This window comes from Lissotriton helveticus, chromosome 11 (genome assembly GCF_964261635.1).
Source record: "Lissotriton helveticus chromosome 11, aLisHel1.1, whole genome shotgun sequence".
NCBI lineage: Eukaryota > Metazoa > Chordata > Amphibia > Caudata > Salamandridae > Lissotriton > Lissotriton helveticus.
In genome coordinates, this window is record NC_136072.1 from 725,669,341 (window position 1) to 725,695,403 (window position 26,063).

Here is a 26,063-nt window from a genome sequence, read left to right on the forward strand (position 1 = left end):
ATATGGAAGTATTGGGAAATGATTTTAGTGATCACATGTTGATTTGTTTTAAAATTGATTTTGTTTGTGATGAGGTAGGCTCCTGGAATTTTAAAGGTACTTCAGTAGGGTTTAATGTAACAAATGGTAGAAGCCACTGGAACACGCAAGCGACCACTAAATTAAAAACGCCCTATCATTACTAATAAGAGATCAGCAGTTCTTAAAATCAGTTGAGTGTGATCGTATTCAAACTGATTTTCTTGAAGTCTTTTCCCATAATATTGGCCTTTTGGCTAAATCTGGCAAACTCATGTTCCTGCTCAACATAGACCATACTTTAACCCATTGCTCACTTTAAATAGGGAAATAAACAAACTAGTGAGGGCTCAGTTCCTGTACTTTTCACATGAGCAAAGAAATTTAATAAACCTGCTAAAGAGAAAAAGACAGTGGAAAAAGCGCTCTCTAAGGCAAATAAAGGAAGATGGTGTATGGACACTGTTAAAAGAGGCAGCTTCAACAAATAACTCAAAAAGGTACTGGGAAATAATCACAGATTGCTGTGGCACTAGGGTGAAATCTCTTCCCATACCCATAAAATAAGAAGATTGGAAACTTTATCTGCGGGAATTGTATTCTGGGAATCTCGATTCTTGCAGTTCTGATATTGGGGCTCTGGATCAGCCGCTAATCTCAGTAACCAATTATGTCCACTCTATCGATGAAGTGGTCGGGGCTATTAAAAAAATGAGATCCTCAGGAGCAATGGGCCCTGATGAAATTCCCATGATGCTAATCAAAAAGGAGCCTCTTTTGTGGGCTACCTATTTAGCTCCATTATTTAATTTTTGTTCTTCTAATGGGAAAATTCCACCATCTTGGTCAGGAAGTATTTTAATTCCTCTATACAAACCTTGGATCGCATCCAGGTAATTACCGACAAATAGCTTTACTGGATGCAACCGGGAAAATTTTCGCACGTAGAATTCTTGATCATTTTACGGAATGGGTGATAGAGAAGAAAGTACTCCCCATTGAGCAAGCAGGCTTTAGGAAAAACCATTCTAAGCTAGATAATATTTGTATGTTGAAATTAATAGAGGAAAAATACACAATCTATCGTAATTCAAATGTATTTATGGCTTTCATTGATTTTTCTACAGCCTTCGATAAGGTAGATCGACCTCTACTATGGAGAAAACTGCAAAAAATGGGTTTGCCTCCCCCTCTTCGATCCTTGATCATAGCACTCCACTCGCAAACCCGGTGCAAGATATTAATGGGTGGAAATCAAGGATTATCAAATGTAATCCCTACTGAAAATGGTCTCAAGCAGGGCTGCTTGTTAGCACCGCTGCTATTTTCCTTATATATAGCAGACTTACCCGATTGCTTTGCTCAAGATGATGGAAATGCCCCGAAGATCAGTACTCGTCCTTTTGCATGTCTACTATACGCAGACGATATAGTAGTAATGGACTTAACCCCTATTGGGTTGAATAGAAAGTTGGCCTCCTTACAAAAATATACTGTGGCCCACTTTTTGAAAATAAACGTATCCAAAAGTAAAATTTTAATTTTGAAAAGTTCTAAAAGTAGAAAATCATATAATTTTAATTGGCAAATCGGTCCTGAAAGAATGGAGGTAGTAGATTCATACCTCTATTTAGGGAAACTTTTAACAAGCAGCTTGAAAAAGAATCCTCACATTTTACACTGCTCTAGTAAAGCTACTTCGCATGCCAACGGCTTGCACATTTTTTACAGCGCTATGGGTAGGAGACATTTCATACATTTATTGACTGTTTTTAAGGCAAAAATCCCCCCAACCCTGCTTTATGCGATAGAATCAATCCCTGTTAAGGACTGGAGTTTTTTGGACAAGGTTGAAGACCAGATACTACGAAAAATATGTAATTTTAACACCTTAGTTCCAACGGCAGCAATTAGATTGGAATTTGGTTTGATAAGCTCCTATACTCTAGGCTTATCCAAGGTTCTACGTTGGGGTTATCAGCTAAAACATAGTGACCCTGATTCACTAAGAGGTGTCTTAAGCCATGAAATCTTTGACGTTAAGGCAGGTAACTACTCCTTTTACCGTGATTTCTCTTTGGCATTAAAAGTCTTTAGTATACAAGAAGAATCAGTGCTTTCCCTTCCATCATTAGGATTTAAATCTCTCCTAAAAACTCTGAGTGGCAGTATTAGTTTCGATAAGAGACATTCAATCCTGTAACTCTAAAGAAAGATTAAAACTAATAATTAGGACAAACTCTCCGAGAATTGCACAAAAATATTTATTTTGGAACTTAGAACACAGCATTCGTCGCTTACTTATTTTAGGTCGCATGAATCTTCTGCCCTTAAATGACCTTACAGCAAACTGGTCTCAAAATCCGAATAATGGGAACATTTGTAATTTGTGTATGCTGAGCAATCAGACTCTGGACCATGTTTTGTTTGTATGTCCAGCATTGGCATTGAGCCGTTATCGTTGGCTCCGTCGGATGTTTTTACAAAACTCCGTTAAAAACGTAGCATCAGCTCGAAATTATCTCTTTTGTCCTAAAAACGAAGCAGTGTGCGTAAAATTATTTAATTATTTTAAGGAATTTACGTATATATTTTAACCTTGTAATGACGTTTCTATAAGATTGTGTATAAAATGTAGCACCAACCTGAGATTATCAATTTTGAACAAAAAACGAAGCAGTGGGACTAAAACTTTTTAATTTCTCTGGCTTTTTTAGTACACTCTTCAAACGGGTGGTTATCCCCTTAGCCAGCCTTTTAGCTAGCTCTTCATCTGTAGTAGTCTTTAGTTTTAATAATTTGTATTTTGCACATTGATGGGCAGCTATTAACTGCTATTTTCTCATAATTAGGGTTAGGTTGCTTTATGCTTCCCACAATGTTCTGTTGTTCGTTCTAAAAACTTATATGCAGTGGGATTCAGGAGGTTTTCTCTTGTGAGCTGTTTTATTCTGTCTCTAATTGTAAATTGATTCTCTAGTTGAAATGGAACTTTTGGTTTTTATTAAATGAACTGTCAGCTTATATAATGTCCAATATATCATCCTAGGAGTTATAATGTCGAAAATCTCAAGCACTGTATGATCAGGTTTTTTGATAATATTGTTTGTTTTTTCTTATCGAAATTTAGCTAATCGAAGGCAGGTTCTTGATAAATTTTATGATGATTTGTGATTATGCTTGTTATGTGTTTGTTTTATTTGTAATTCTATGAATGCATTTTATGTGGACCTCCTTGGAGTTCCAAATCTTTAATAAATATATTGAATTGAAAGTCAGGGCTTGGTGCTGCCAATGCAGCAGTCTCCCAAAATATGCACAAAACGTCAGGCCTAAACAGAGCAGCTGCCCACTACTTGCTGGCCAGCTGTGTAGGCAGAAATGTGGGCACTCACTGTAAGAATGGCGCTGGGCTTGGGTGCTCTGCTCCAAGTTTCACTGGGGCTTCTCTGAAAATACTGCCCCCAAAACGTTGCAGTTGCCCGCAATGGCGGCGCAACTGTGAGAAGATATGGGGCTCGCACTGCGGTGCCTCCTGAACCCCCACTGAGGCTCTAACACCAAAAGATGCCCCACGTTGCAGTGGCCCGCCACTGCTGCACCGCTGGGAAGTCACAGGGAGAACGGGCACAACTGTGCCTGGGAGCCCCACTCGGGGAACTCTTGAAAACAAATGTCCCCCAACGTTGGAACGGTCCGCTGCCCTGCGGGGACCGTTCAAGAAGTACAGGGACCGGCCATGGGGGGTAACGTCCTACTCACCTGGGACTCCCTCGCGGTCTCCTTTCTCTGGGCGTCTTTAGCACTGCTGGTCTCCTTTGCTGGTGGCAGACATGGAGCATGCACCGCTCCGACTTCTCTGGGGCTGCAAGGCTCTCTCAGCTCACGAGAGCCCCGGGGAGACTTGCTGGCTTCTTTTCTTGGCTAGCCTCTGGGTGGCTGCAGGACTCCCTTACACACCTGAAGCTCCGCTGGCAAACGACACACCTCTCTGCCTCCGGCTCAGGGAAGCAGGCCACGCCCCAAACAGGCACGGCCGCCTGACTTCCTCCGGGCAGGTCTCTGCAATGCGGCGGCTTTTCCTCACCGAAGTGCGGAGTGGGCTCCTGCCTTCGTCTAAATTAAATATATTGACGGGTTGAGCCCCCACTACCACAGCACGCAAGCGGGGTGGGCACCCACGATAAAAAGAAAGACAATCGCAGGATGGGCTCCCGCCAACAAATAAAAGTATAAATTAGTGGGGTGGGCTCCCGCTTCCCCTCTGCACACAGGGGCCACGCCAGGGGTCCCCTCGGGGGCCACACAGCAGTGGGGTGGGAACCAGTTCTGGCCCAATAAGCTGCAACTTAAAACTAGAAGCGCTCTCCGCAATGAAGGCACAGTTCTTCTCAGGCAAAACAAAGATACAGCTCCCAGTCCAGGAAAAGTCCTTTCAGGAGCAAGGGGGCAAAGGCTAGGCCCAGGCAGGCCAGCTCACAGGGCCCTCCAGCAGGGAGGCAGTCCCTAGTGGCGGTTCCTCCTGGAGCCTAGCAGCAGCACAGCCCCCCCCCTTCAAGTCAGGAATAGCACACCAGAACAACTTTCATGGGGTCACAGCCCCTGCATTTATACCACTTTTCCCCCATGTGTCACAGCACAGGGTTTAGGGATACCAGTTAGAACTGGTATAGGGGAGCTTAGGAGCACTTTGTTGTGCTCAGCTTCTCTCTCCCTTGTTAGGTGGGGGCTCAGGGATCAGATGCACCACAGGGGGCGGAGCCGGCATTGTGGAGGGAAGGCACAGTCCTATTCAGGTCCCAGGTGCAACTCCTCCCTCCCATCTACATGCAGATCTCTATTCACCACTGGGCAGACTCATCCTGGCTCTCGGAGCCACCCACACCATCCAGCACCTGTCATTCACAAGCCAAACCTGCAATTTACATTAGGCAGGCAGACACACAGCACACGGAAATGCCAACTTCTAAAAGTGGCATTCCTCCACCATTCACAATAAATCTGCGCACACCATTGGGCAGCATTTATTCTCACGAGTTCGCACATACTAAACTCGACCCTGCACTCCTCTCACACCAGGGATTACCAGGGACACACATGTCCCCCATGCATTCCTATTGGAGGGCAGGCCAATCTTACCACATGCACTCAGGGTGCGCGCACACTTTACACTGGGCCACAGTGCCAAAGTGCACAGAGGCCAAAAACTACTAATATCAGGTCACAGAAAAGGCAAAAAGTTGAGGGGTGAACCTGCCAAAAGGGCCGAGTCCAACAGTACTACTCTTGTATGTGCGCTACTGGGGTTTCTGGAGATGTCCAAGCTTTCCAGATGGACATAACTTGATGGATTATGGTTTTTGGCCCTGTGATGTTTTTTGTACAGTAGAGCTACGGTTTTCTTTGGGAATGATTTTTCCCGCTCGCTAGTTCAATAAGCAGCAGCAGAAATTCTGCAGTTACTCAAAAAATTGAATGCAACCTGTCCAGGAACAAGTTCTGCTTTTTGTGACCCAAAAAAAGTCTTCCCAGGACCTGGCTGCTACCAGTGGCAGCATCTACCATTTTTGCTTGCCTGCAGCACCCGCTTCCTCCCCTAAAATTTCAGTGCCATCTTATGCCTTAATTTGTTTTATGCCTTACCAACTGGCAAGCATTGTCATGGGGCCAATGATTTCCTTATTCACTGCATCCCTTTGTTTACCCTTGCAGCTGTTACTAAGGTGCCCTTAGAGAATCTTTGCCACTTTCAATAGTTCCTAATGAAATTCATTTGCACAGTGGTTCGGTACAATGCTTCATATGAAGAACCTGAACAGGAAACACTAATACCCATCAAACTGTGTGCAGAATTGTCAACTGTTGCCCGAATTAACAATGTATAAACATTGCTATTTCCCTCTAAAGACTTAACTCTGTTGTAACAGGAGTTGCTAATTCTGACACTGTTTGTATGATTTCTCAGAAGAGATTTTCTCATAAGTATTGCATTCCTAATGGATTGAATATGTTGTGATCTAAGATGAAATGGAAGTAAATCATCATACTGGTTATGGTACTTAGTGCTTCAGGCTCTCTAATCATAGAATCACTTCCACATATGACTGTTTAACTCGTAATTTATTTTTCCTCATAGATAGAGGCTAAATTGGTGTGATGGGGGCAGAGCCTGGCTGTTGGCAATTCCATTCTCCAATAATCTTAGAAATCTGTAAATAAATGCTAAACGTAGCCACATCTCTGACACCAACATGACTTTTAACATACACATTTTTATTTATTACAAAGTGTAGTTGTGCAAAATATTTACTGTTTACTGTGGTTCTTTATATTAGGTGTAATTAGTTTTAAAGGTAGACAATTGGACTCTGTATTTCTCTAGAACTATTTACATACTTCACTTAACATTGTGCGAGGAGACCATGACTTGAATTCCATTGATTGCAACATTGCGACCTTTGACGTAACTGATATTTGAAAGTGTAGACTGGCAGCTGTAAGGGCAAGAGTTTATTTTCTATGTTTTGGCAAAGTACAGAATGTCTTAAAGAAATCTGTTTCCATGTGTCATTTTCAGCCCATTCCAAAGGGTTGTGGTTGCTGCCATTTGCTGCATTGCTTCATGATCACCATTGAATACATTTGCAATTACCTTTTTCAAAAAGCAATTCTCTGGCACTCTCACAATCCTACAACAATATTGCTAGTTACCTGGGAGAGTTGGATGCATAAAAAAATTGCTCACAATCTAAGCCTATAAAAACTAAATTCTTCCATCATCTAACTTTAGCAGTCATTAAACTAGAGTGGGCTATGGTAAGGTCCTTAGGTCCAAGATGGAATGACTGTGTTCCCTTTCACCTAAGGTGGCAGATGTTTTCTTGTTGGATAGGTGGCTGCACTGTAAGAAAACAACCTTTAATAATAAGAAATAGTAATGGTTCCTTTTACATTTTCAACTGCCCAATTATGTTTGTAAATCTGCAACAGTGATATTGTTCCTTTTTCTAGCACCAATTTGTATGAGTTTCCATGAATCCTGCGTAGAGATTCCGGTTGTATTCGCAAACACCCGACTGCTTTTACACATTTTTCCGATTAATTTATATGTAACCTTTTTTATTTTTTTTGGAACAGTGGCTGATTGTAACTCTGAAGAGACTACACATAAAGAATCAACAGTCTTGGAAGGTGGAAGAATCACTAGATCAACCATGAAGAGAAAGGTAGGTGTTCTTTGGTTTTACTGTAAATCATTTTACTGAAAATTAGTTTTTCCTATTTGTCTTGCTGGTGTTTTGCCATGGCTTTAGATCATGGGACTTTCCACCTTTAATTGTTTATAAAAGACTGCTTAGGAGTCTTTGAGGTTAAACCACAAGCAGTAAATTGAAATTTTCTCTACATAGAGAAGACTGATTTGTTAAGCCCTGGGTTCAGAATAAATCCATTACCCCTTATTGAACCCCCTTCACTGCTTATAGAGTATATTTATGTGTGCATAGAGCGAGCTAGAGATGGAGACATAGGGACATAATGCATAGAATGCATAGAAATCGTGGCAGTGAAGGTGTTAACCCTGAATTCTTACAATCTGTACAGGACCTTGAGGGTGCTGCATCTTCACTTTATTTTAGACTTTCTGTTGATGTTGAATACTGAAAAACTTGAGCAACTTAACTATGCCTGATCATGCATCAAGTGCTAAGATGGTTGGTAGGTTTGTCTTGAACGTTACTTTGTTCCAGTTAGTTTAATGGCTCCAGTGGTTTCTGGGTTGTGTTATGTTAAACAAGATGGTTATCTAAATCCAGTCACTATTCAATATTTTTCAGGTTGCACCAAAACTTAATTAATAGATGTCTTTCAGAAATGTTCTGCCACAGTGTGCTAACTGAAGAAGAGCACTGGAAATAGCCTGAGGGCTAAAGTGACTGGCCTAGCTTCCATGCGCTTCAGGACAGCTCAGTAACCTTGGGGCTATTTCTCAAGCAGGGAAACAGAGCCTGCCATCTTGGCAACTACAGCCTTGATGCCAAACCACGACATGGTTTAAACCCGGTGCCTATAATAAAGTTCAAACTGGCTAAGCTGCTGTCTCCAATTCACTCAGGACCTCTTTTGAGCTGACTTTGAAGCCAATTGCGATGCTGCTGTCTTAATAAACTCCAGATCCATCTAGGGAGTTCATAAGGGAAGGCCTCATCCTTGGGGTTGAGGAGTAGCTTGGAAGAATGCAAAACCATGAATACTATGCAGTACACATCCAAGGTCGTATAGGTTCACCTTCTTGGAGATTTTCAGTTCCAATGATTTGGCTTTGGTGATGAGGACTGTGGCCTCACAGTAAATGATGTATCAAAAGCTGATGTTCTACTACCTGCTAACATTACTGATTCTGGCTTCTACTTAGTCTTAAGACCTGTGCCCACACTACTTCCCATCAAGGGGGAGTTTCATACCGCTCTGGCCCTATTTTGTGGAGGTTTCATCTTTTATGACTTGTTGGTTTGTTAGGCAACGGGCTTGGGCTTGGGCTTGACTTTGCATTCTGCAGTTGTGAAATCTAACATTGTGCCAGATATTTCGAAACTCTCCGCTGCTTCTGTGAAGCCTTTAAATTTTTCCTGAGTCCCTTTGATGTCCGCTTTGAAAAAGCCTAACAGGCCTGCACCTTTTTATCCCATCACCAGAGAGTCTGTTTTTTTAAGCATGGTGCTCAGAACCCAAATATTGTTATTTTGGCCCCTCCAGAGTCCAAGAATCTTGACACCTTGTTTCAAGGTTTTTTGTTATATATTCAAATCACCTGTTGAAGAAAAGGTTTCCTAAAGGTTTCTCTTGAACGTTTCATCTCAGACCCTATGTGATGCCACAGTGGGAGCTAAATGTTAATCTTACTTTCCTCATGTGCACTCCTTCGGAACCAAGGCACAGCTGTCTACTACGTTTCCTGACTTTTAAGACTGATCATTGCAATAACATTGGCTCGCACATGAGTGAAGTTAAAGCTCTCTTGGTGCATCTGCCTCAAACCACCCTTTTCCCAGATAAAGTTATGTCGAAGACCAGGGTGGCTTTTTTGCCAAAGGCCATGACTGCTTTACCCATTGGGCAATCCATTACTCTTCCAACATTGTTTGCTTCACCTCACCCTCGAAAAATTAGACTCCATTGGCTGGAACAGAAAATACCTTTGAGCTTTTACATAGATCAAACCAATGACCAAATAGTGGACGAGCAGCTCTTTGTGGGGGTTCTCTGGGGTGTAGAAAGGTAAGGCTGTGCATGAAAGGACTCTGTCAAGGTGTATCCTCCTCAGCATAAAGATTTGCAACGCACTGGGCAAGAAGCAGCCTCCATAAAGACTGAAGGTCCATTTCAGCATAGCCAAGGCTGCTATCCCTATCCTGGTAATCAGTGCCTATGCTTACCAACTGTCAGGCTGCGACGTGGAGATCAGTGCACTAATTCAAGAAACACTACTTCTTTGACAGCCAGGTCTGACGACAAAGGCATTTCAATCATTCGGTCATGCAGGACTTTTTGCTGTGAGACATTCCACAGACCCACCACCTTCGGAGTTAATGGTTTGGGATCTGTTCTTCGGTAATGGTAGTTCTGGTGGATACTCCTTTGAACTGCAGATTTTTCACCACCCTCCCACCTCCCCATTCTGTGGAGTGGCCTCTTTTTAATGCCTAAAAAGGGCCCCAAGCTAAAGATGTGCACAATGGTACCTAAAAAATTGGGCTATGTGTCCAAGGGAACAAAGTCAACGGCGTTAGGTGCACAACATAACCTACTGCTGTGCGGTAGGAATACAGTTTTAATCTTCCAGATTGTCTGGCACATGTGAATATCTGTACTTAAAGTATCCTTCAGAAAGAGCATCACTGAAGGCAAGTAAATTGACCATATAGTAAAAAAAATCACAAAAAATGTTTTCATTTTAATCATTGAAGTGGAAAGAAGTTGTTTGAGTGATGCACATGCAGTTTATATTTTACTTCAAATAAATTAGTTGTGTTATTTAAATACATTTAAATGTTTTTGCAGTGTGCGGAAATTGTGGAAAACCCTTGTTTGAGCAATTCAGTCACTCCAGACGCTACAAATAAAGAGGACAATTTAGTAGTTCGGAAGAACCCGCCTCAGTCAGCCAAAAAGAAACCACCTGTCAAAAAAAGGGTGGGTATAAGCACACACTTTAATCTTGTGACTGTTCCTGTTTTGGTTAAGTAATAATGCATGCTAGTGAGCATCTCTGCTAATTCTGGGCACTTCTTTGTCTATGCTGTTTATACCCATTTTAAGTGTCTTAATTTCAAAACTTTAGGCAGCCGCATTTGTAGGATCTAGACTCAAAGTGAGGCATGCCTTAACTTGTAACGGCTCGTACCACAAAACATGTCTTTTTACGGTGAATCGAGTTTCCCCTGATTGTAGTCGGAACACCACAGGGTATGCTAGAAAGTTTTTAATTTAATTGTTGCAAGCTTATTATTTTCATTGATAACTTTTAGCTTAATTTGCCACTTTTGTTTTCTTCAATTGCGTCCAGGCTTTTTCACAAAGACATGATATGTTTAGGGTGCAGGCAAGGGTGTCTTCACAACTGTTAAACAAAAATAACTGTTAATGATAATGACAGCTATAACGCCTGTGTCCCTCCTAAATTCGTCCTCTCTACTCGACTGTCAGCACCCATACTATCGTGCTTTATTAGGTCGAGACCTGCGTAGGCTGCGCTTGCGCAGTCTCAGGGAGAGATCTTATGTTGACAGTGTGGGCGTTTGAACCCGCCCCTCTTCTCCATTGGCTGGCTTCCTAAACGGAGGCCAGCCATTGGAGGAGAGGGGCGTCCCTCAGTTCAAGACGAGATTCGGGTGTGTTTTTAGTGTTCTTTCTCTCACTGACATCATCGGCAGAGAGCAGCCCCTCATCACGCTGCCTGCACGCTCAAGTCAGCCTCTGATTGGTGTTCCTTATTAACCAATCAGAGGGCCGACTGGCGCGTTCAGGCAGCGTGAGCAGACTCTGCCTCCTCTCCACACAGCGCAGCCCGGCCCAGGTACAGAGGGGGAACTTGTTTATAATTAAGACATGACAAAACTTTGAGCTAACATGGATCTAGCGCATCACACAAGTACTAATTTGTAGCTTAGAATCTTGTTGCCTGTCAGTTTCCTTTCAGGCATGTACTTGCACGCGCCTCGTCGTGGTCCTCCATTTGCCCCAGCCCGGGTTGCACTGGAGTTTCCCACGAGGCACCTGAGGTCGTGATCTAAGGCAGGAAGGAGGTAATGTTAGGGACGTGTGAATAGTTTGTCGCCTGCCTCTACTCATCCATATATACGCAGTTTATTGACTCTTCATTACTGCTGCAGCCAATTCAGCCCGACACCACTGCTGGAGTACAACATGCTTATTCTCTTCTCAGTCCAAGAACTCTGACTGGGGAAAGTGCCCCCTCACTGACCACATATTTCGTCCTCAGACGAGAAAAGACGCAACCCATCCCACCTTTTGGAAATTTCCCATACAACCTCTCCTCAAATCCGAACATGGTTTGAGATAATTTACTTCTCAAAGTTTGGCTATAAAAACACAGTATCTCTTTTCAGTTGTCAGTTCCAGTGCGGTGGGTAGTAGCAAGGGAGGGGGCTGAAAAATGAGATACAATACCCCCAATGTAAACTATAACGGCTGCCACTGAGCAAGTGAGTGCTTGTGTGAAGCATGAAATTCTCTCAAAGAAAGTCCTCAGGATTTCTTTTTACCCCAAGGACCGTTCCATTCCTTCTTCTGTTTTCTCTTTCCATTTTCCTTTCCACTTTCCATTTTTCTATCGTTCCTGCTTTGCATTCTTTTTTCCTTCTCTCTTTTTCGCTCTCACTCCATTTGCTTCTCTCATATTCGTGTCCTCATCTATACAAGGCACAAGTCCTAAAAAAAAAAAAGTAGGGAATGGGGGTTACCAGTTTAAGCAGTATGCAAGTGAAATCATAAGGTGTGCCATCACAGCGCATGATATGACGACGCGTGACATTGCATGTGACATCACAGGAAGTGACCTTACAAGAAGTGACATCAGATATTAGGACCTCGCACATATGTTTATCAGGTACATCATGAGTACATGTAAGCGCATTCTGAGATTTAACAAATTAGATTTGGCGTTGGGTTGTGCGAAAAAAGTGGCGTAATCCCAACGCAAAATCTGGGTCTCAACGGCAACGAGGAGAAGCATGGCAGTAGATCTATTATGCTTAATTGGTTGCAAAGTCTACATTTTAAAATACTTGATTGGGTTAAGGCATCTGCTGTAAATGTGCTCAGTCAATCTCAGGAAATAGTAATAATGGTGAGATAACTCTGGAGGTGGAGAGATCTGTGTTTTGTGAAGTTCCAGATTTGAATCAAAGTAGTGTAAGGTTAATGTGTCTCCTGCAAAGGATATCACGTAACATACAGGTTACAGATTTTTATTTTATGTAGTTAGTAAAGTGGGTTACTGCTTTTAACACCGAGAACCATTTGTTACCTGCAGTTCATAAATTGAAATCCTTGTAATATAGCACAGTGAAGTACGAAGTACATGTGACTCCTGCATCTTGTAAACCTGTCTCGTGTAACTTATCTTGTATATTGATTTATTTTCAATGTTACGTAAAGAGCTCTGACACCCTGCCCTGGGTTGCGTAGCGCTATAAAAGAAATAAAATAGTGCTATTGAAATTATTATTTGTGTAAATACTGAGACAGACCAACACATCTGACATTCTTACAGTGCATTCACTTATATACAGGAACTTAACAAAGGCAAAAGCATGCATCTCTTAACCCCTTGAGTACTGCCCACGTTCAACGGACGTCGCGTGCACTACCTCGGTAGTGCTGCGCACGGATTTACCCCAGGGATTTACCCCAGTTGATCTGATAGCCTGAAAAGGCGCCAAACCTATGGAGAATCTCCAATAATCTCCGGACGGAAGCCTCAGGACGTTGGACATACAGCAAGACGTCGTCAGCGTATAATGAAATACGTTCTTCCCAGCCGCCCCCCAGATCTATGCCCCACTCTAGCGGGTCCGTTCGCACCCAGGTTGCCAATGGCTCCAGGGCCAAGTCGAAGAGGGTTGGGCAAAGCGGGAAACCCTGCCTCTTGCCTTGCTCTAAGTGAAACTCCCTGGACAAGGTTCCGTTTACTCTGACCCTCGCCAATGGTTCGGTGTATAACAGTCTTACCCATGCTTTGAATTTGTCCCCAAACCCCATCTTGGCCAAGACTGCATTGATGTAGTGCCATTCCATACTATCGAAGGCCATATGGGCGTTAAGCGACAATAGGTCCGCCGGTACGTTCGGTCGGGCTGATGTCATCTGTATTACCCAATATAGGCGTCGCAAATTAAGCCGTGTGCTTCTATGTGGCATAAAGCCCGTCTGGTCCGGGTGGATCAGGGATTGTATCACATCCCCCAGCCTGGTGGCCAGGATCTTACCCAGGACCTTCGTCTCGAAGTTAAGGAGCGATATGCGTCTATACGAGCTACACAGGTCCTGTGGCTTACCAGACTTGTGGATCACCACAATCGTAGCTAAGTGGAGGTCCTTTGCCAGACCTCCCTTTTGTTGGGCTTCGGTATACATGTGCAGCATGTGGGGCGCTATTTTGCTAGCAACACATCTAATCGCCTCCGCCGGGAACCCGTTGGGTCCCGGTGCTTTCCCGACTTGTAAATCGCTCATGGCATGTTTTATTTCTGCTAAAGTAATGTCGGAGTCTAGATTCTCCAGTATTAGGGGTGTCTTTCATAGATTCACATGCCTGAATCATTCCCCGTCGTCGGATTGGGAGTCCCACGGTACATAAAAAAGCAATAATATGCCATAAATATGTAGTAATACTAATAGAAAATGAACCAGGACGTAAAGCAGCCAATGCTGCAGCAGGCAAAAACTTCCACCTCTATGACTCTCATAGTCATTATGTATAGTCCAAACTACAGCCAATCAGGCGCCAGCACCCACCAGAATGTTCTCCCCAGAGGCTCAGGCTCTCAGATTTTTTACCGCACGTCGTGTGTAAGGGAGTCTCCCTGAGCTCTGCTCAGTTTCTTACTTCTAACTTCATTTCCTTCTACTTTTAAGGATGTCTTCTAAGAAATCTCTCTTTAGAGCTTGTGATTGCTGTGGTAAGCTTCGGCTTTTTGAAAAAGATCCACATAAAAAGTGTATCTATGGTCTGTACCCAGATCACCAGGCCTCTGACTGTAAGATCTGCAGACCATGCCTCAAAAGACTCTCAGGGATAGAGAGGGTCGGTTACTTCTGTGGTTGAAAAGGCTAAAGGATTCTTCTAATCCTGCTTCTGAGGTAGGCAGTATTGCCTCTGGTTCTACTTCAGCCTCTAGGAAGAGGCCTGCGCCTGAAGGAATGTCATCGCCTAAGGCTAAGCTGACTAAAAAACAACCACCTGCTAAAGGACTGGATAAGCCTTCAACATCCAAGACTGTCCCCACCAAGGACACGGAAAACACCTCTGTTTCAAAAAAGGGGACAATCCTCAAGTTTCCCCAATCATCTGAGAGGATTTTACCACAGACCTCATCTACACCTACTGCGATGTCCTCTTCTGCTTCCTCGTCGACGAGAACGACGACAACAGTGACATCGACGGTAACATTTTCCTCTCCTAAACCTGGTAAGGTTATGTCCTCGTCGACGGCGTCTCCAACTATGGTATTTGTTTCTGTGAGGCCTGTGTCGTCGACGTCCGTCGTCGGCACCTCGTCGTCGACACCTCTAAAGGCGTTACCGCCGACGAAAAAGACTCCGTCGACGAGCTCGTCTTTGGGCTCCACGCCGTCGACGAAAATAACACCGTCGACGAAGAGTGTCCCGTCGACGAAGAGTGTCCCGTCGACGTCGAGTGTCCCGTCGACGAAGAGTGTCACGTCGACGACAAAACCATCGGAAGGGAATCTTCCGACGACGCCGCAGTTCTCATCATGCACGGCACTGCAGGTTTGGTCTCCATCGACGGTGTTTTTAACACCACAACAAGCATCAGGTCAGATACGTGAAATGCAGCTTTCACCCCTGTATTTCGCCTCATAAGGTGTCCTCTGAAGTGCCAGACCAACTTCTGGACACTGAGAGTGAGGATGAGATGGTCCAGAATACTTTTGGACAAGCTACTAGTCCATCGGAGTTGCATATTAAACTTCAAGAGGAGGATTGCGATGATTCTCAATCTCCTGTTAATGTATCGACACCAGTGAGTAACCCTGTTGCCCAAGTGCCTATGGCTTTGCTATCCAACTTACAATTTATGCTGGACGATTACTATAGGAGGTTTCCACCTTCAGAATCAGCAGCTTCTGGACCGGCAACTCCAACTTCGGAAGCACCTTCAACCGTGCTCCCACCGGTGTGTCCGCCTTCACACCCGCAACCACCTCATGAAGGGGATCCGCAATCTTCGGAAGATGAAGACCAAAGGGAAGAAGGAGAAGTGGATGATTTATCGGAGTGGGATGACTATCAGGTACAATCTCCTTCAACATCTCCTCAGACTGCGTCGGCCTCCCCTCCGGTGGACGTTGCAAGCTTTCACTTATTGATGGAACGTGCAACCGAACGTATTCATATAAAGATGGAACAAACGCAACAAGAATGTTTCTTATACGATTTCAAAGATCAGCCCAGACGACAAATAAAAACAATACCCATTGTGGATTTCATCTGGAAGGAAGGTATTAAGGTGATGTCAACGCCGGCTTCCATTCCTCCGGTTTTGCCACGCATTGATAAAAAGTATAAAGCTCCCGAAAAGACGCCTGCATGTCTAATTGGACAGGCAAGACTTGACTCAGTAGTTGTTCAGGCGGCTCAGAAGAGAGCCAGAAATCCGTCCTCGGCGATTACGGCGCCGCCGGATAGGGATGGCAGACGCCTAGACTCAATTGGAAAACGTGTTTCCACCATGGCTGCAACGACGGTTCGTGCTGCCAATGCATTGGCAATCTTGGGTCGGTACGACCGCCAAATGTGGTCTGACATCGCACCATTTATCGATCTCATCCCTGAGCAATCCAAGGCTGAAGCACTCCAAATTCTTCAAGAAGGTCAAAGGATCTCTGAAGAGATTATCGATTCAGCTGTAGATGTCGCATCTACGGGATTTCGTCAATTGGCAGGAGCTGCTGTTATGCGTCGACAGGGATGGTTACGTTCCACTTCTTTCAGGCAAGAAGTCTAAAACAGAGTCTTAGACATGCCATTTGATGGCGAATATTTATTCGGACCCAAAGTGGAGGAAGCTTTACAAACAATAAAAAAGGATACTGAAACAGCCAGATCCTTGGGCACTCTACAATTCCACAAATTGCCCTTTCGAGGAGCGAGAGGGCGAGGAACGTCCTTCAATAGAGGTGGATACCAACAACAACAATCCACATACCGACAAGGTAACCAGCGCTATCAGACACAGCGCTACCAGTCTTATGGGCAGAAAAGATCACAATACACCCCAAACAGGGGTAAGACTAATTACCGCGGCAAAGACAAGCGACAATGAAACTTTCCACCTGCCACCACCATCTTTCCACCCTCACAAAAGACTTGGCGGAAGAATATCGAAATTTTACTCCAACTGGCAGTCTATAACAACAGACAAATGGGTCCTGGATATTGTGGCCAGGGGCCATTCCCTGGAATTCGAAAAATTCCCTCCAAATGTACCGCCAAAAGGACGGCCTCCAGCTCACCTGAAGGAGCTTCTTACCCAAATCAAAAAGATGATACAAAAAGGAGCGATCGAGAGCGTTCCTCAGAAGATGAGAGGATTAGGATTTTACTCCAGGTTCTTCCTGATAAGGAAGAAGAACGGGGAGTGGCGCCCGATACTCGATCTTCGCGCTTTAAACAAATATCTACGGAAATTGACGTTCCGGATGTTATCTCTTCAGGAAATATTGCATCTTCTACAAGCAGGAGATTACATGGTCACTTTAGATCTCCAGGATGCATATTTCCACATCCCCATCCTACCCCGCCACAGGAAATTCCTTTGCTTCAGGGTGGCTGGCAGGGACTATCAGTTCAAGGTCCTTCCTTTTGGACTGCGGTCAGCTCCAAGAGTATTTACAAAAGTGTTAGCTCCAGTGGCTGCTCACCTCCGGCTGGAGGGAATAAAAATTTTCCCATATCTGGACGACTGCCTTATAAAGGCCTGTTCTCACGAAACCGTTCAACGTCACCTTCAACAGTGTCTGCACCTGTTTCAATCTCTAGGCCTGACAATCAATTTCAACAAGTCCCAAATGCAATCGTCTCAAAGAAGAGCATTCTTAGGTGCGATTTTGGACACTCAAAGACTCAAAGCTTTCGTCTCCAAGGAGAGACAAATGAAAATAAGTCGGCTAGCACAAAATCTCATGCAAAGAAAGTCGGTTTCTGTCCGACTGTACAAGTCTTTTCTAGGGATGGCATCGGCTTGTATTCCATTACTTCCAAATTGCCGTCTTCAAATGAGGCCGCTTCAGGAGGAACTAACCTTGCAGTGGCAGCAGGTTTCGGGCACTTTCGAGGACCTCATTCAAATCACACCACTCATGAAGAAGTCTCTTCTTTGGTGGACACAGAGGTGTCATCTGAGTCAGGGTTGTGCATTCCTTCAAGAAGCACCAAGTCTAACCATCACTACGGATGCATCCCTCGAGGGCTGGGGGGCTCATCTTCAAGGCCTCACGATCAGCGGCAAATGGACTGCGCAACAGAAAGTGTGGCACATCAACCGTTTAGAACTCAGAGCTATTTTTCTGGCACTCAAGGCGTTTTGTGCCATCATTCAGGACACCAATGTGTTGATACGTACAGACAACACCACAAGTATGCACTACGTCAACAAGCAGGGGGGAACTCGATCGCTTCTCCTGTCTCAAGAGGCGCAGGAATTATGGACATGGGCTCTTCACCACAATGTACATTTGCAAGCAGTGCATGTTCCGGGGACAGAAAACGTCCTAGCGGACGCACTCAGCAGAACAACGATCACCACCCACGAATGGGAGCTTCACCAGGAGACAGTGGAACACATATTTCACCAATGGGGTTGGCCAGACCTAGATCTATTTGCGACAAGTACCAACAGCAAATGCCAGAGCTTCGCGAGCTGGCACCCCCACAAGTATTCTCTGGGGAACGCGTTCTCCATCAATTGGTCTCTGACATTTGCGTACGCTTTCCCACCGATTCCTCTAGTCCCCAAGGTTCTGCGGAAGATGAAGAAGGAACCTTGCCGACTCATCCTGATTGCGCCCAGGTGGCCGCGCCAGTATTGGTTTACAGAACTCCTCCTCCTGTCGGAGAGCAAACCAATTCAGTTACAACCAATCCCGAACTTGCTCAGCATTCAGGAAGGTCAAGTCTTCCATCCGGGCCTGGCTCCTGAACACCATGAGTTCGCACACCTGAACATCCCGGAAGACTGTAAAGAGGTGCTGGCCAAGGCTAGAGCGCCCGCTACCATCAAGACGTACAGTCTGAAATGGAAACGCTTCTGTATCTGGTGCCGTTCAGCAGGGGTTCACCCTTTTTTAGCTAAACCTGAGGAAATTCTTCCTTTTTTCTTGCAGTTAGCACGAACAGGTCTGTCACATGCTACTCTAAAGGTGTTTCTGGCTGCGATATCCAGATATCGACAGGATGGGTCCAATTCTCTGTACTCAGCAAGAATTATCCCAGAGTTCTTTAGAGGCCTCTTTAGAATGTTCCCTCCTGTACGCTGTCCGCCTCCTTCGTGGCATCTGAATGTGGTCCTGGGTCAACTCATGCGTCACCCATTCGAGCCCATCCATAAAGCCGACATGAAGTATCTTTCGTGGAAAGTATCACTACTCTTAGCCTTAACATCCGCCAGGAGAGTTAGTGATATCCAAGCTTTCACGGTGCATCATCCCTTCCTGCAATTCACAAGTGATTCTGTGATACTTCGCACAAATTCTAAATACATTCCGAAAGTACCTTCGGATTTCCATCTGAACGAACCTATTGTTCTTAAGTCGTTCTTTCCAGACCCGCAAACACCTGCGGAAAGAGCTTTACACTCGCTTGACATTAAAAGATGTCTTAAATTCTATCTACAAAGAACTTCTACTGTACGCACTTCTGACCAGTTGTTCATTACCTACGGTGCTATTCGTAAGGGGCAGGCAGTTTCAAAACCGACTATTGCAAGATGGATATCTGCTGCCATTGCCTTTTGCCATACACAGGCTGGGAGACCTTTACCATCTGCGCCCCGAGCGCACTCTACAAGAGCGGTCTCCTCATCTACGGCCTTATTTGCTGGAGTCCCTCTTCAGCAAATCTGCAAGGCGGCTACTTGGGCTAGTCGCCATACCTTTACCAGACATTACTGTCTAGAGTCAATCAGCGAGGCTGATACTTCTGTGGGTCGAGCTGTTCTACGGAATCTGTTTCATTAAGGTGAGCCTCTGTTTTCCCACCTCCTTGTTTTTCTGCTGTCAGACGCTTCTTGTGTTATGTTTTCACATATTTCCATGTTTTGCATCATGTTATGCTTTATGCTATATGTGTATTTTCATTACTAACTGACAATATTGGCGTTATGGGCGTCTGTTCAGCAAGGATATGTACTGCTAGCTACTCTGATTCAGGCATGTGAATCTATGAAAGACACCCCTAATACTGGAGAAGAACAATAGTTACTTACCTGTAATCTGTGGTTCTCCAGTATTGGTGTCTTTCATAGATTCACATGCAACCCGCCCACCTCCCCTCAGAGGCTTTTTAGGCTATTATGGTTTACCTTCACTCCTTGCGAGAAAATCTGAGAGCCTGAGCCTCTGGGGAGAACATTCTGGTGGGTGCTGGCGCCTGATTGGCTGTAGTTTGGACTATACATAATGACTGAGTGTCATAGAGGTGGAAGTTTTTGCCTGCTGTAGCATTGGCTGCTTTACTTCCTGGTTCATTTTCTATTAGTATTACTACATATATCTGAAAGAAACCGGTTAGTATTAGATTCCTTACCTTAGAATATCCCCAGGCGTCAGTCTGGATCTGGAAACTTTTGCATAGCAGTACCCCTGCGCGTCGGTAGGCGTCGTCTGCAGGCGTCCCCTGCGGCTCCGCGTCCGTCGTCGGCGTCGTGCGCCGTGATGACGTCGCTGGAGTATATAGACGCCGCCTCCGCGCGCTGACGTCAGTTCTTCTTTTTTCCGCGCCAGTTAGCGCAGATCCGAGAAGTGCAGTACTCCGGTCTTTTGACCAAAGTTTTTTGTGAATCTTTGCTTCTTATTTCGGTGCCGGTAGGATGCCCGGTTTTAAGAACTGTGACGGCTGTGACCGCACGATGTCGGTCACGGATCATCACCGACTCTGCCTCCGGTGTCTAGGCCCCGACACGCCGTGGACGACTGCGTCGATTGCCGGGCCCTGAAGAGTAAGGCTAGGCAGGAGCGGTCCCGCAAGCTACTCGAACTGCGGGTGTCGGCCCCACGTCATGAGCGGTCCCGGTCCGGCCGGAGGTCGAGGGAGCGGTCGCGGAGCCATCGCGAACGCTCGGGAAGTCGTCACCATTCCTCTGGTTCCTCAGGTAGGAAACACAAGAAGTCGGGGCGTCGTCATCGTACCCCCGACTCCCCCCGACGCTCGCGCGATGCGGCCGGGGGTTCGGGTGACCCCGCGGCTCCGCGTGAGTCGCCGGCGCGGCCTGCTCCATACTCTCCGGTCCCTGGGCACGTCGCGTGAGGAGATAGAGGAGTTCCTCATGGCCATGAGGGCACTGTCTCCTCCGACGGGGCCTACGGCGCCTTCGGGCCCTGTGCTCCCGTCTGGGGGCCCTAGCGGTCCGGGTGTCCCTGCCCGGACGCCGTCGGGTGCTCCGGCTCCGACGCCGCCGGCGGCTCCGACCCCGGCGCCGCAGGGTCCTTCAGGGTCGACGCCGGCTGGTCTACCGGCCTCTCCGGCGCCGATTCCATCGGGGTTGCCCCCGACGCCGCCCCCGCGCGGCGCCGGTGCTCCGGCGCCAGCTCCGGGCGGCGCCGTCCCCCTTTCCTCTCCGACTCCGGACGCGGAGTCGGACCGGCGTCGCCCGACGCCGAGTACGACGCCGATGGGGCCCATGAACCCCGAGGAGCCGGTCTACATTGTTGACTCCGAATATGGGGATGATGTAGAATACCGAGAGGGTTGGGAGGGGTCTGAGGACCCTCTGTCACGCGAGTGTCAGTACGACGTGGACTGGACAGGTGATTTGGGTGACGCCAGTGGTCTGGACGACTCTCCTAACCCTGGCTTTGTCTCGCCTCCTACTGTGGCTTCGGAGGCTGGGGCTGCTTATTCAGTGGTGTTGATGAGGGCTGCCAAGGCTTTACACCTTGAGCTCCCCGTCGCGGTCGTGAGGCCTAACATCCTCACTGAGGTCTTCAAACCGCAGTCATGCCCACAGGAGCCTCTGCTGCCGTTCAACGAAGCCTTGACAGACGTTCTTTTGGGCACGTGGTCCAGGCCCGCTTCAGGTTCGCCTGTTGATAGGAACGTGGCCAGACGCCACCGTCCGTGTCCGGACGACCCCAAGTTCCTGTCCACCCATCCCACCCCTGAGAGTCTGGTGATCCAGGCCTCAACTTCCCAGACCGCATTCCCGTCGGCCCCGCCCGACCGGGAATCAAAGAGGTACGACCAGTATGGGAAAAAGGTCTTCTCGTCCCTGAGTTTGGGACTGCGGTCTTGCAACACCGCATGCCTCTTGGGCCGCTACACCCACTCTCTGTGGGATACGGTCATGGAGTGTCTGCCGAAATGCCCGCAGGAGGTACGGGCAAAGCTCGGCAAGGCTATGATTGAAGGCCGAGACGCAGCACGATATTCCATCAGGTGTGGTCTTGATACGACCGACTCGCTGGGCAGAGCGATGTCCACGACGGTGGCGATTCGTCGCCACGCCTGGCTGAGGTCCGCCAACTTTTCGGCGGATGTCCAAAATACTTTGGACATGCCGTTCGATGGCAGTCGCCTGTTTGGCGACAAAGCGGACCACGCGCTGGAGCGCTTCAAGGACTCCAGGGTCACGGCCAAGTCCTTGGGTCTCTCGACCCAGCGCCAGCAAACGGGTTCGTTTCGCTCTTTTCGTGGCCAAGGAAGGGGCGGTCCCACACGTGCTGCCAGCCACGCACCGCAGAACACTTCTCAACGCGGCGGCGGCCGTGGATTCCGCCGTGGAGGCGGTCGGGGACAACGGCGAGGTCAGACCACACCTCCCCCCGCAGCATCAGCCTCCAAATCCTCCTAGTCTGAGCTTTCAGGCCCATGTGACGCCAGTGGGTGGCAGGGTTCGCCATCACCACTCCCGCTGGCGCACTATCACATCGGACAGGTGGGTGCTGCAGCTCGTCCGAAGGGGCTACTCCCTCCCCTTCGAGACCACTCCTCCAGCCATGCCACCGCAGAACCACCGTGTGTCGGGGGACCACTTGACACTTCTGCAGGAGGAAGTTACGGCCCTCTTGGCCAAGGGGGCCATCGAGCGCGTTCCTGGGCCAGAAGTAGGGTGTGGTTGCTATTCCCACTACTTTCTGGTACCCAAGAAGGACAAGGGGGGCCTACGTCCTATCTTGGACCTAAGGAACGTCAACGGCTTCCTCCGGAAGGAACATTTCAAGATGTTGACATTGGCTCAGGTCTTGGCTGCTCTAGACCCGCAAGACTGGATGGTAGCGTTGGACTTGCAGGATGCGTATTTTCACATCCCTGTCCTGCCGGCCCACCGGCGTTACCTGCGGTTCACGGTAGGCCAGGAGCATTTTCAGTTTATCATGCTCCCCTTCGGCCTTACCAGCGCCCCACGGGTGTTCACGAAAGTGATGGCGGTGGTCGCAGCTTATCTGCGCCGGTTAGGGGTTTCAGTCTTCCCCTACCTCGACGACTGGTTGTTGAAGGCGGGCTCGCCCCAGACAGTCGTCCACCACCTTCAGATGACGGCTGACCTCCTGCACGAGCTGGGGTTTTCCATCAATGTGCTGAAATCACACCTGTGTCCCTCTCAAAAGCTCCTTTTCATCGGAGCGGTTCTCGACTCGGCGCAGTTTCGGGTTTATCCTCCGGAACGGCGGGTCTGGGATATACAGGCTCTGATTCCGATCTTTCAGCCGTTCTCCCGGGTTTCGGTCAGGTTGACGCTGCGGCTGCTGGGGTTGATTGCTTCCTGCATCCTTCTGGTGCATCACGCCCGGTGGCGGATGCGGGCTCTGCAGTGGGACCTGAAGTTTCAGTGGGCCCAGCATCAAGGCAACCTATCCGACCATGTCCTGATCTCGGAGGGCACTGCGAGACAGTTGCAGTGGAGGCTTACGGACCGCGATTGGGTCAGAGGCAGATCCCTCTCCCTTCCCCAACCGGAGCACGTTGTTGTGACGGACGCGTCCCTCCAGGGCTGGGGAGGCCACTTGGGAGAGGCGGAGATCAGAGGCATCTGGTCTCCGGCGGAGTCCCGGCTCCACATCAACATGTTGGAGCTGCGGGCGATTCGCCTAGCACTGAAGGCATTCCTCCCCTTTGTCAACGGGAGTGTAGTGCAGGTGTTCACGGACAACACCACCGCCATGTGGTACTGCAACAAGCAGGGCGGAGTGGGGTCGTGGACCCTTTGCCAGGAGGCTCTGCGTCTCAGGCAATGGCTGGAACGTCAGGGCGTGACTCTGACGGTTCAACACCTGGCAGGTTCTCTGAACGCCAGGGCGGACGAACTCAGCCGTCGGTGCTCGGTGGATCACGAATGGCATCTGAACTCGGACATGGCGAAAGGCCTCTTTCTGCAATGGGGAGAGCCTTGGTTAGATCTATTCGCCACAGAAGGGAACGCGCAATGTCATCAGTTCTGCGCGTTGGAGTTTCCAAGACTGCACTCGCTCGGCGACGCCTTTCGGCGCGAGTGGAGCTGCGGTCTGTTGTACGCCTTTCCGCCTATACCACTTCTGCCCAGAGTGCTGAAGAAGATCAGGCGCGACCGGGCCCAAGTTATCCTTGTGGCTCCGGACTGGGCTCGAAGGTACTGGTATCCCGAGCTACTCAGCATGTCAGTCGGTCCCTCGATCCGCCTGCCCCTTCGGGAGGACCTTCTGTCGCAGCAGCAGGGGACGGTCCTCCACCCGAACCTGTCCAGTCTCCACCTCCATGCGTGGAGATTGAGCGGCGACAGTTGAGGCCATTTGACTTGCCTCCTGAGGTTTGTGATGTGATTCTGGCAGCCAGGCGTCCCTCCACAAAGTCGGTATACGCCTGCCGGTGGAACAGATTTGTGGCATGGTGCACAGCAAAGGCTGTGGACCCTCTCTCTGCCCCTCTTTCCGAGGTTCTCCTCTTTCTTCTCTCTCTTGCCCAGCAGGGCTCTGCTCTGGGCACTATCAAGGGCTACCTTTCTGCCCTTTCGGCCTTTCTAAGGCTGCCTGATCAACCTTCTTTGTTCAAGTCCCCTATTGTAACGAGATACTTGAAGGGCATCACGCACATGTATCCACCTGTTCCGTTCGTGATGCCTCAGTGGGACTTGAACCTGGTTCTGACCTTCTTGATGTGCGCTCCCTTTGAGCCACTTCATTCCTGTCCTCTCCGTCTCCTGACTTTAAAGACGGCCTTCCTGGTTGCCATCACCTCTGCCAGGAGGGTGAGTGAGCTCCAGGCTCTTTCTGTCAAACCTCCTTTCATGTCCATTCATCCAGACAAGGTGGTTCTGAGAACTAGACCTTCTTTCCTGCCCAAAGTAGTCTCTGCTTTTCACATCGGGCAGTCCATCACCTTACCCTCCCTCTTCCCGCCTCCGCATCCTGCAAAGGATGAAGAGCGGCTCCATCGTCTGGACCCAAAACGTGCGCTTTCATTTTATATGGATCGCACAGGCCAGTTCCGGGTGGATGACCAACTATTTGTTGGCTACGTGGGTGCGAAGAAGGGGCGGGCGGTACATAAACGGACCATCTCTCGGTGGGTCGTTCTGTGCATCAAAGCGTGCTACTCTTTGGCTCGGAAGGAGCCTCCTGTTGGGCTGAGGGCCCATTCCACTCGGGCCACGGCGGCTACTACTGCCCTGGGCCGGGGAGTCCCTTTGCAGGACATTTGCCAGGCGGCTACGTGGGCCTCGCTGCACACCTTTGCGAGGCACTACTGCCTGGACAGTCAAGTCCGGAGGGATGGCTTCTTTGGCCGTTCGGTCCTCCAGGACTTTCTGGTGAAGGATTGTATTGGTTCGCAGACCCACCTCCGGGGTTGGTATTGCTGGGGTATCTATTCTAAGGTAAGGAATCTAATACTAACCTGTTTCTTTCAGATGAACAAGTTACTTACCTTCGGTAACGATATATCTGTAAGAAACAGTAGTTAGTATTAGATTCCTTACCGCCCCACCCATCCTCCCCGTTCTGCGAACTGATACCTAGGGTTAAGGACATCCCTTTCAGGGCCCTAGTTTCAAATGGCACCAGTGTTGGTTCTCACATGGCTCTGCGTGTTCTGGCGCGGAAAAGCTGTGTACAAAGAACTGACGTCAGCGCGCGGAGGCGGCGTCTATATACTTCAGCGACGGCGCACGACGCCGACGACGGACGCGGAGCCGCAGGGGACGCCTGCAGACGACGCCTACCGACGCGCAGGGGTACTGCTACGCAAAAGTTTCCGGATCCAGACTGACGCCTGGGGATATTCTAAGGTAAGGAATCTAATACTAACTACTGTTTCTTACAGATATATCGTTACCGAAGGTAAGTAACTTGTTCTTATGGCATATTATTGCTTTTTTATGTACCATGGGACTCCCACTCCGACGACGGGGAATGATTCAGGCATGTGAATCTATGAAAGACACCAATACTGGAGAACCACAGATTACAGGTAAGTAATTATTGTTCATGTCTCTGTCTGCCGCCTCCAACGTGGGCATCTGCAAGGGGGTCAGAAACTCCTCACATTCTCATTCAGTCCTCTGAGTATGGGACCTGTAAACCGTTTCGTAATAG

At 47.8% G+C, this 26,063-nt stretch overlaps 1 protein-coding gene across 3 annotated transcripts in view; it reads left to right on the forward strand.

Annotated features, from left to right (window-relative positions):
- Positions 1 to 26,063, forward strand: part of CDCA2 (cell division cycle associated 2) — a 484,453-nt gene that overhangs the window by 374,261 nt on the left and 84,129 nt on the right. For all 3 annotated transcript variants that reach the window (XM_078666604.1, XM_078666606.1, XM_078666605.1), the window contains exons 13-14: positions 7,156 to 7,244; positions 10,078 to 10,209. In XM_078666604.1, coding sequence (XP_078522730.1) covers positions 7,156 to 7,244; positions 10,078 to 10,209 — 221 coding nt within the window. The remainder of the gene's footprint in view (positions 1 to 7,155; positions 7,245 to 10,077; positions 10,210 to 26,063) is intronic.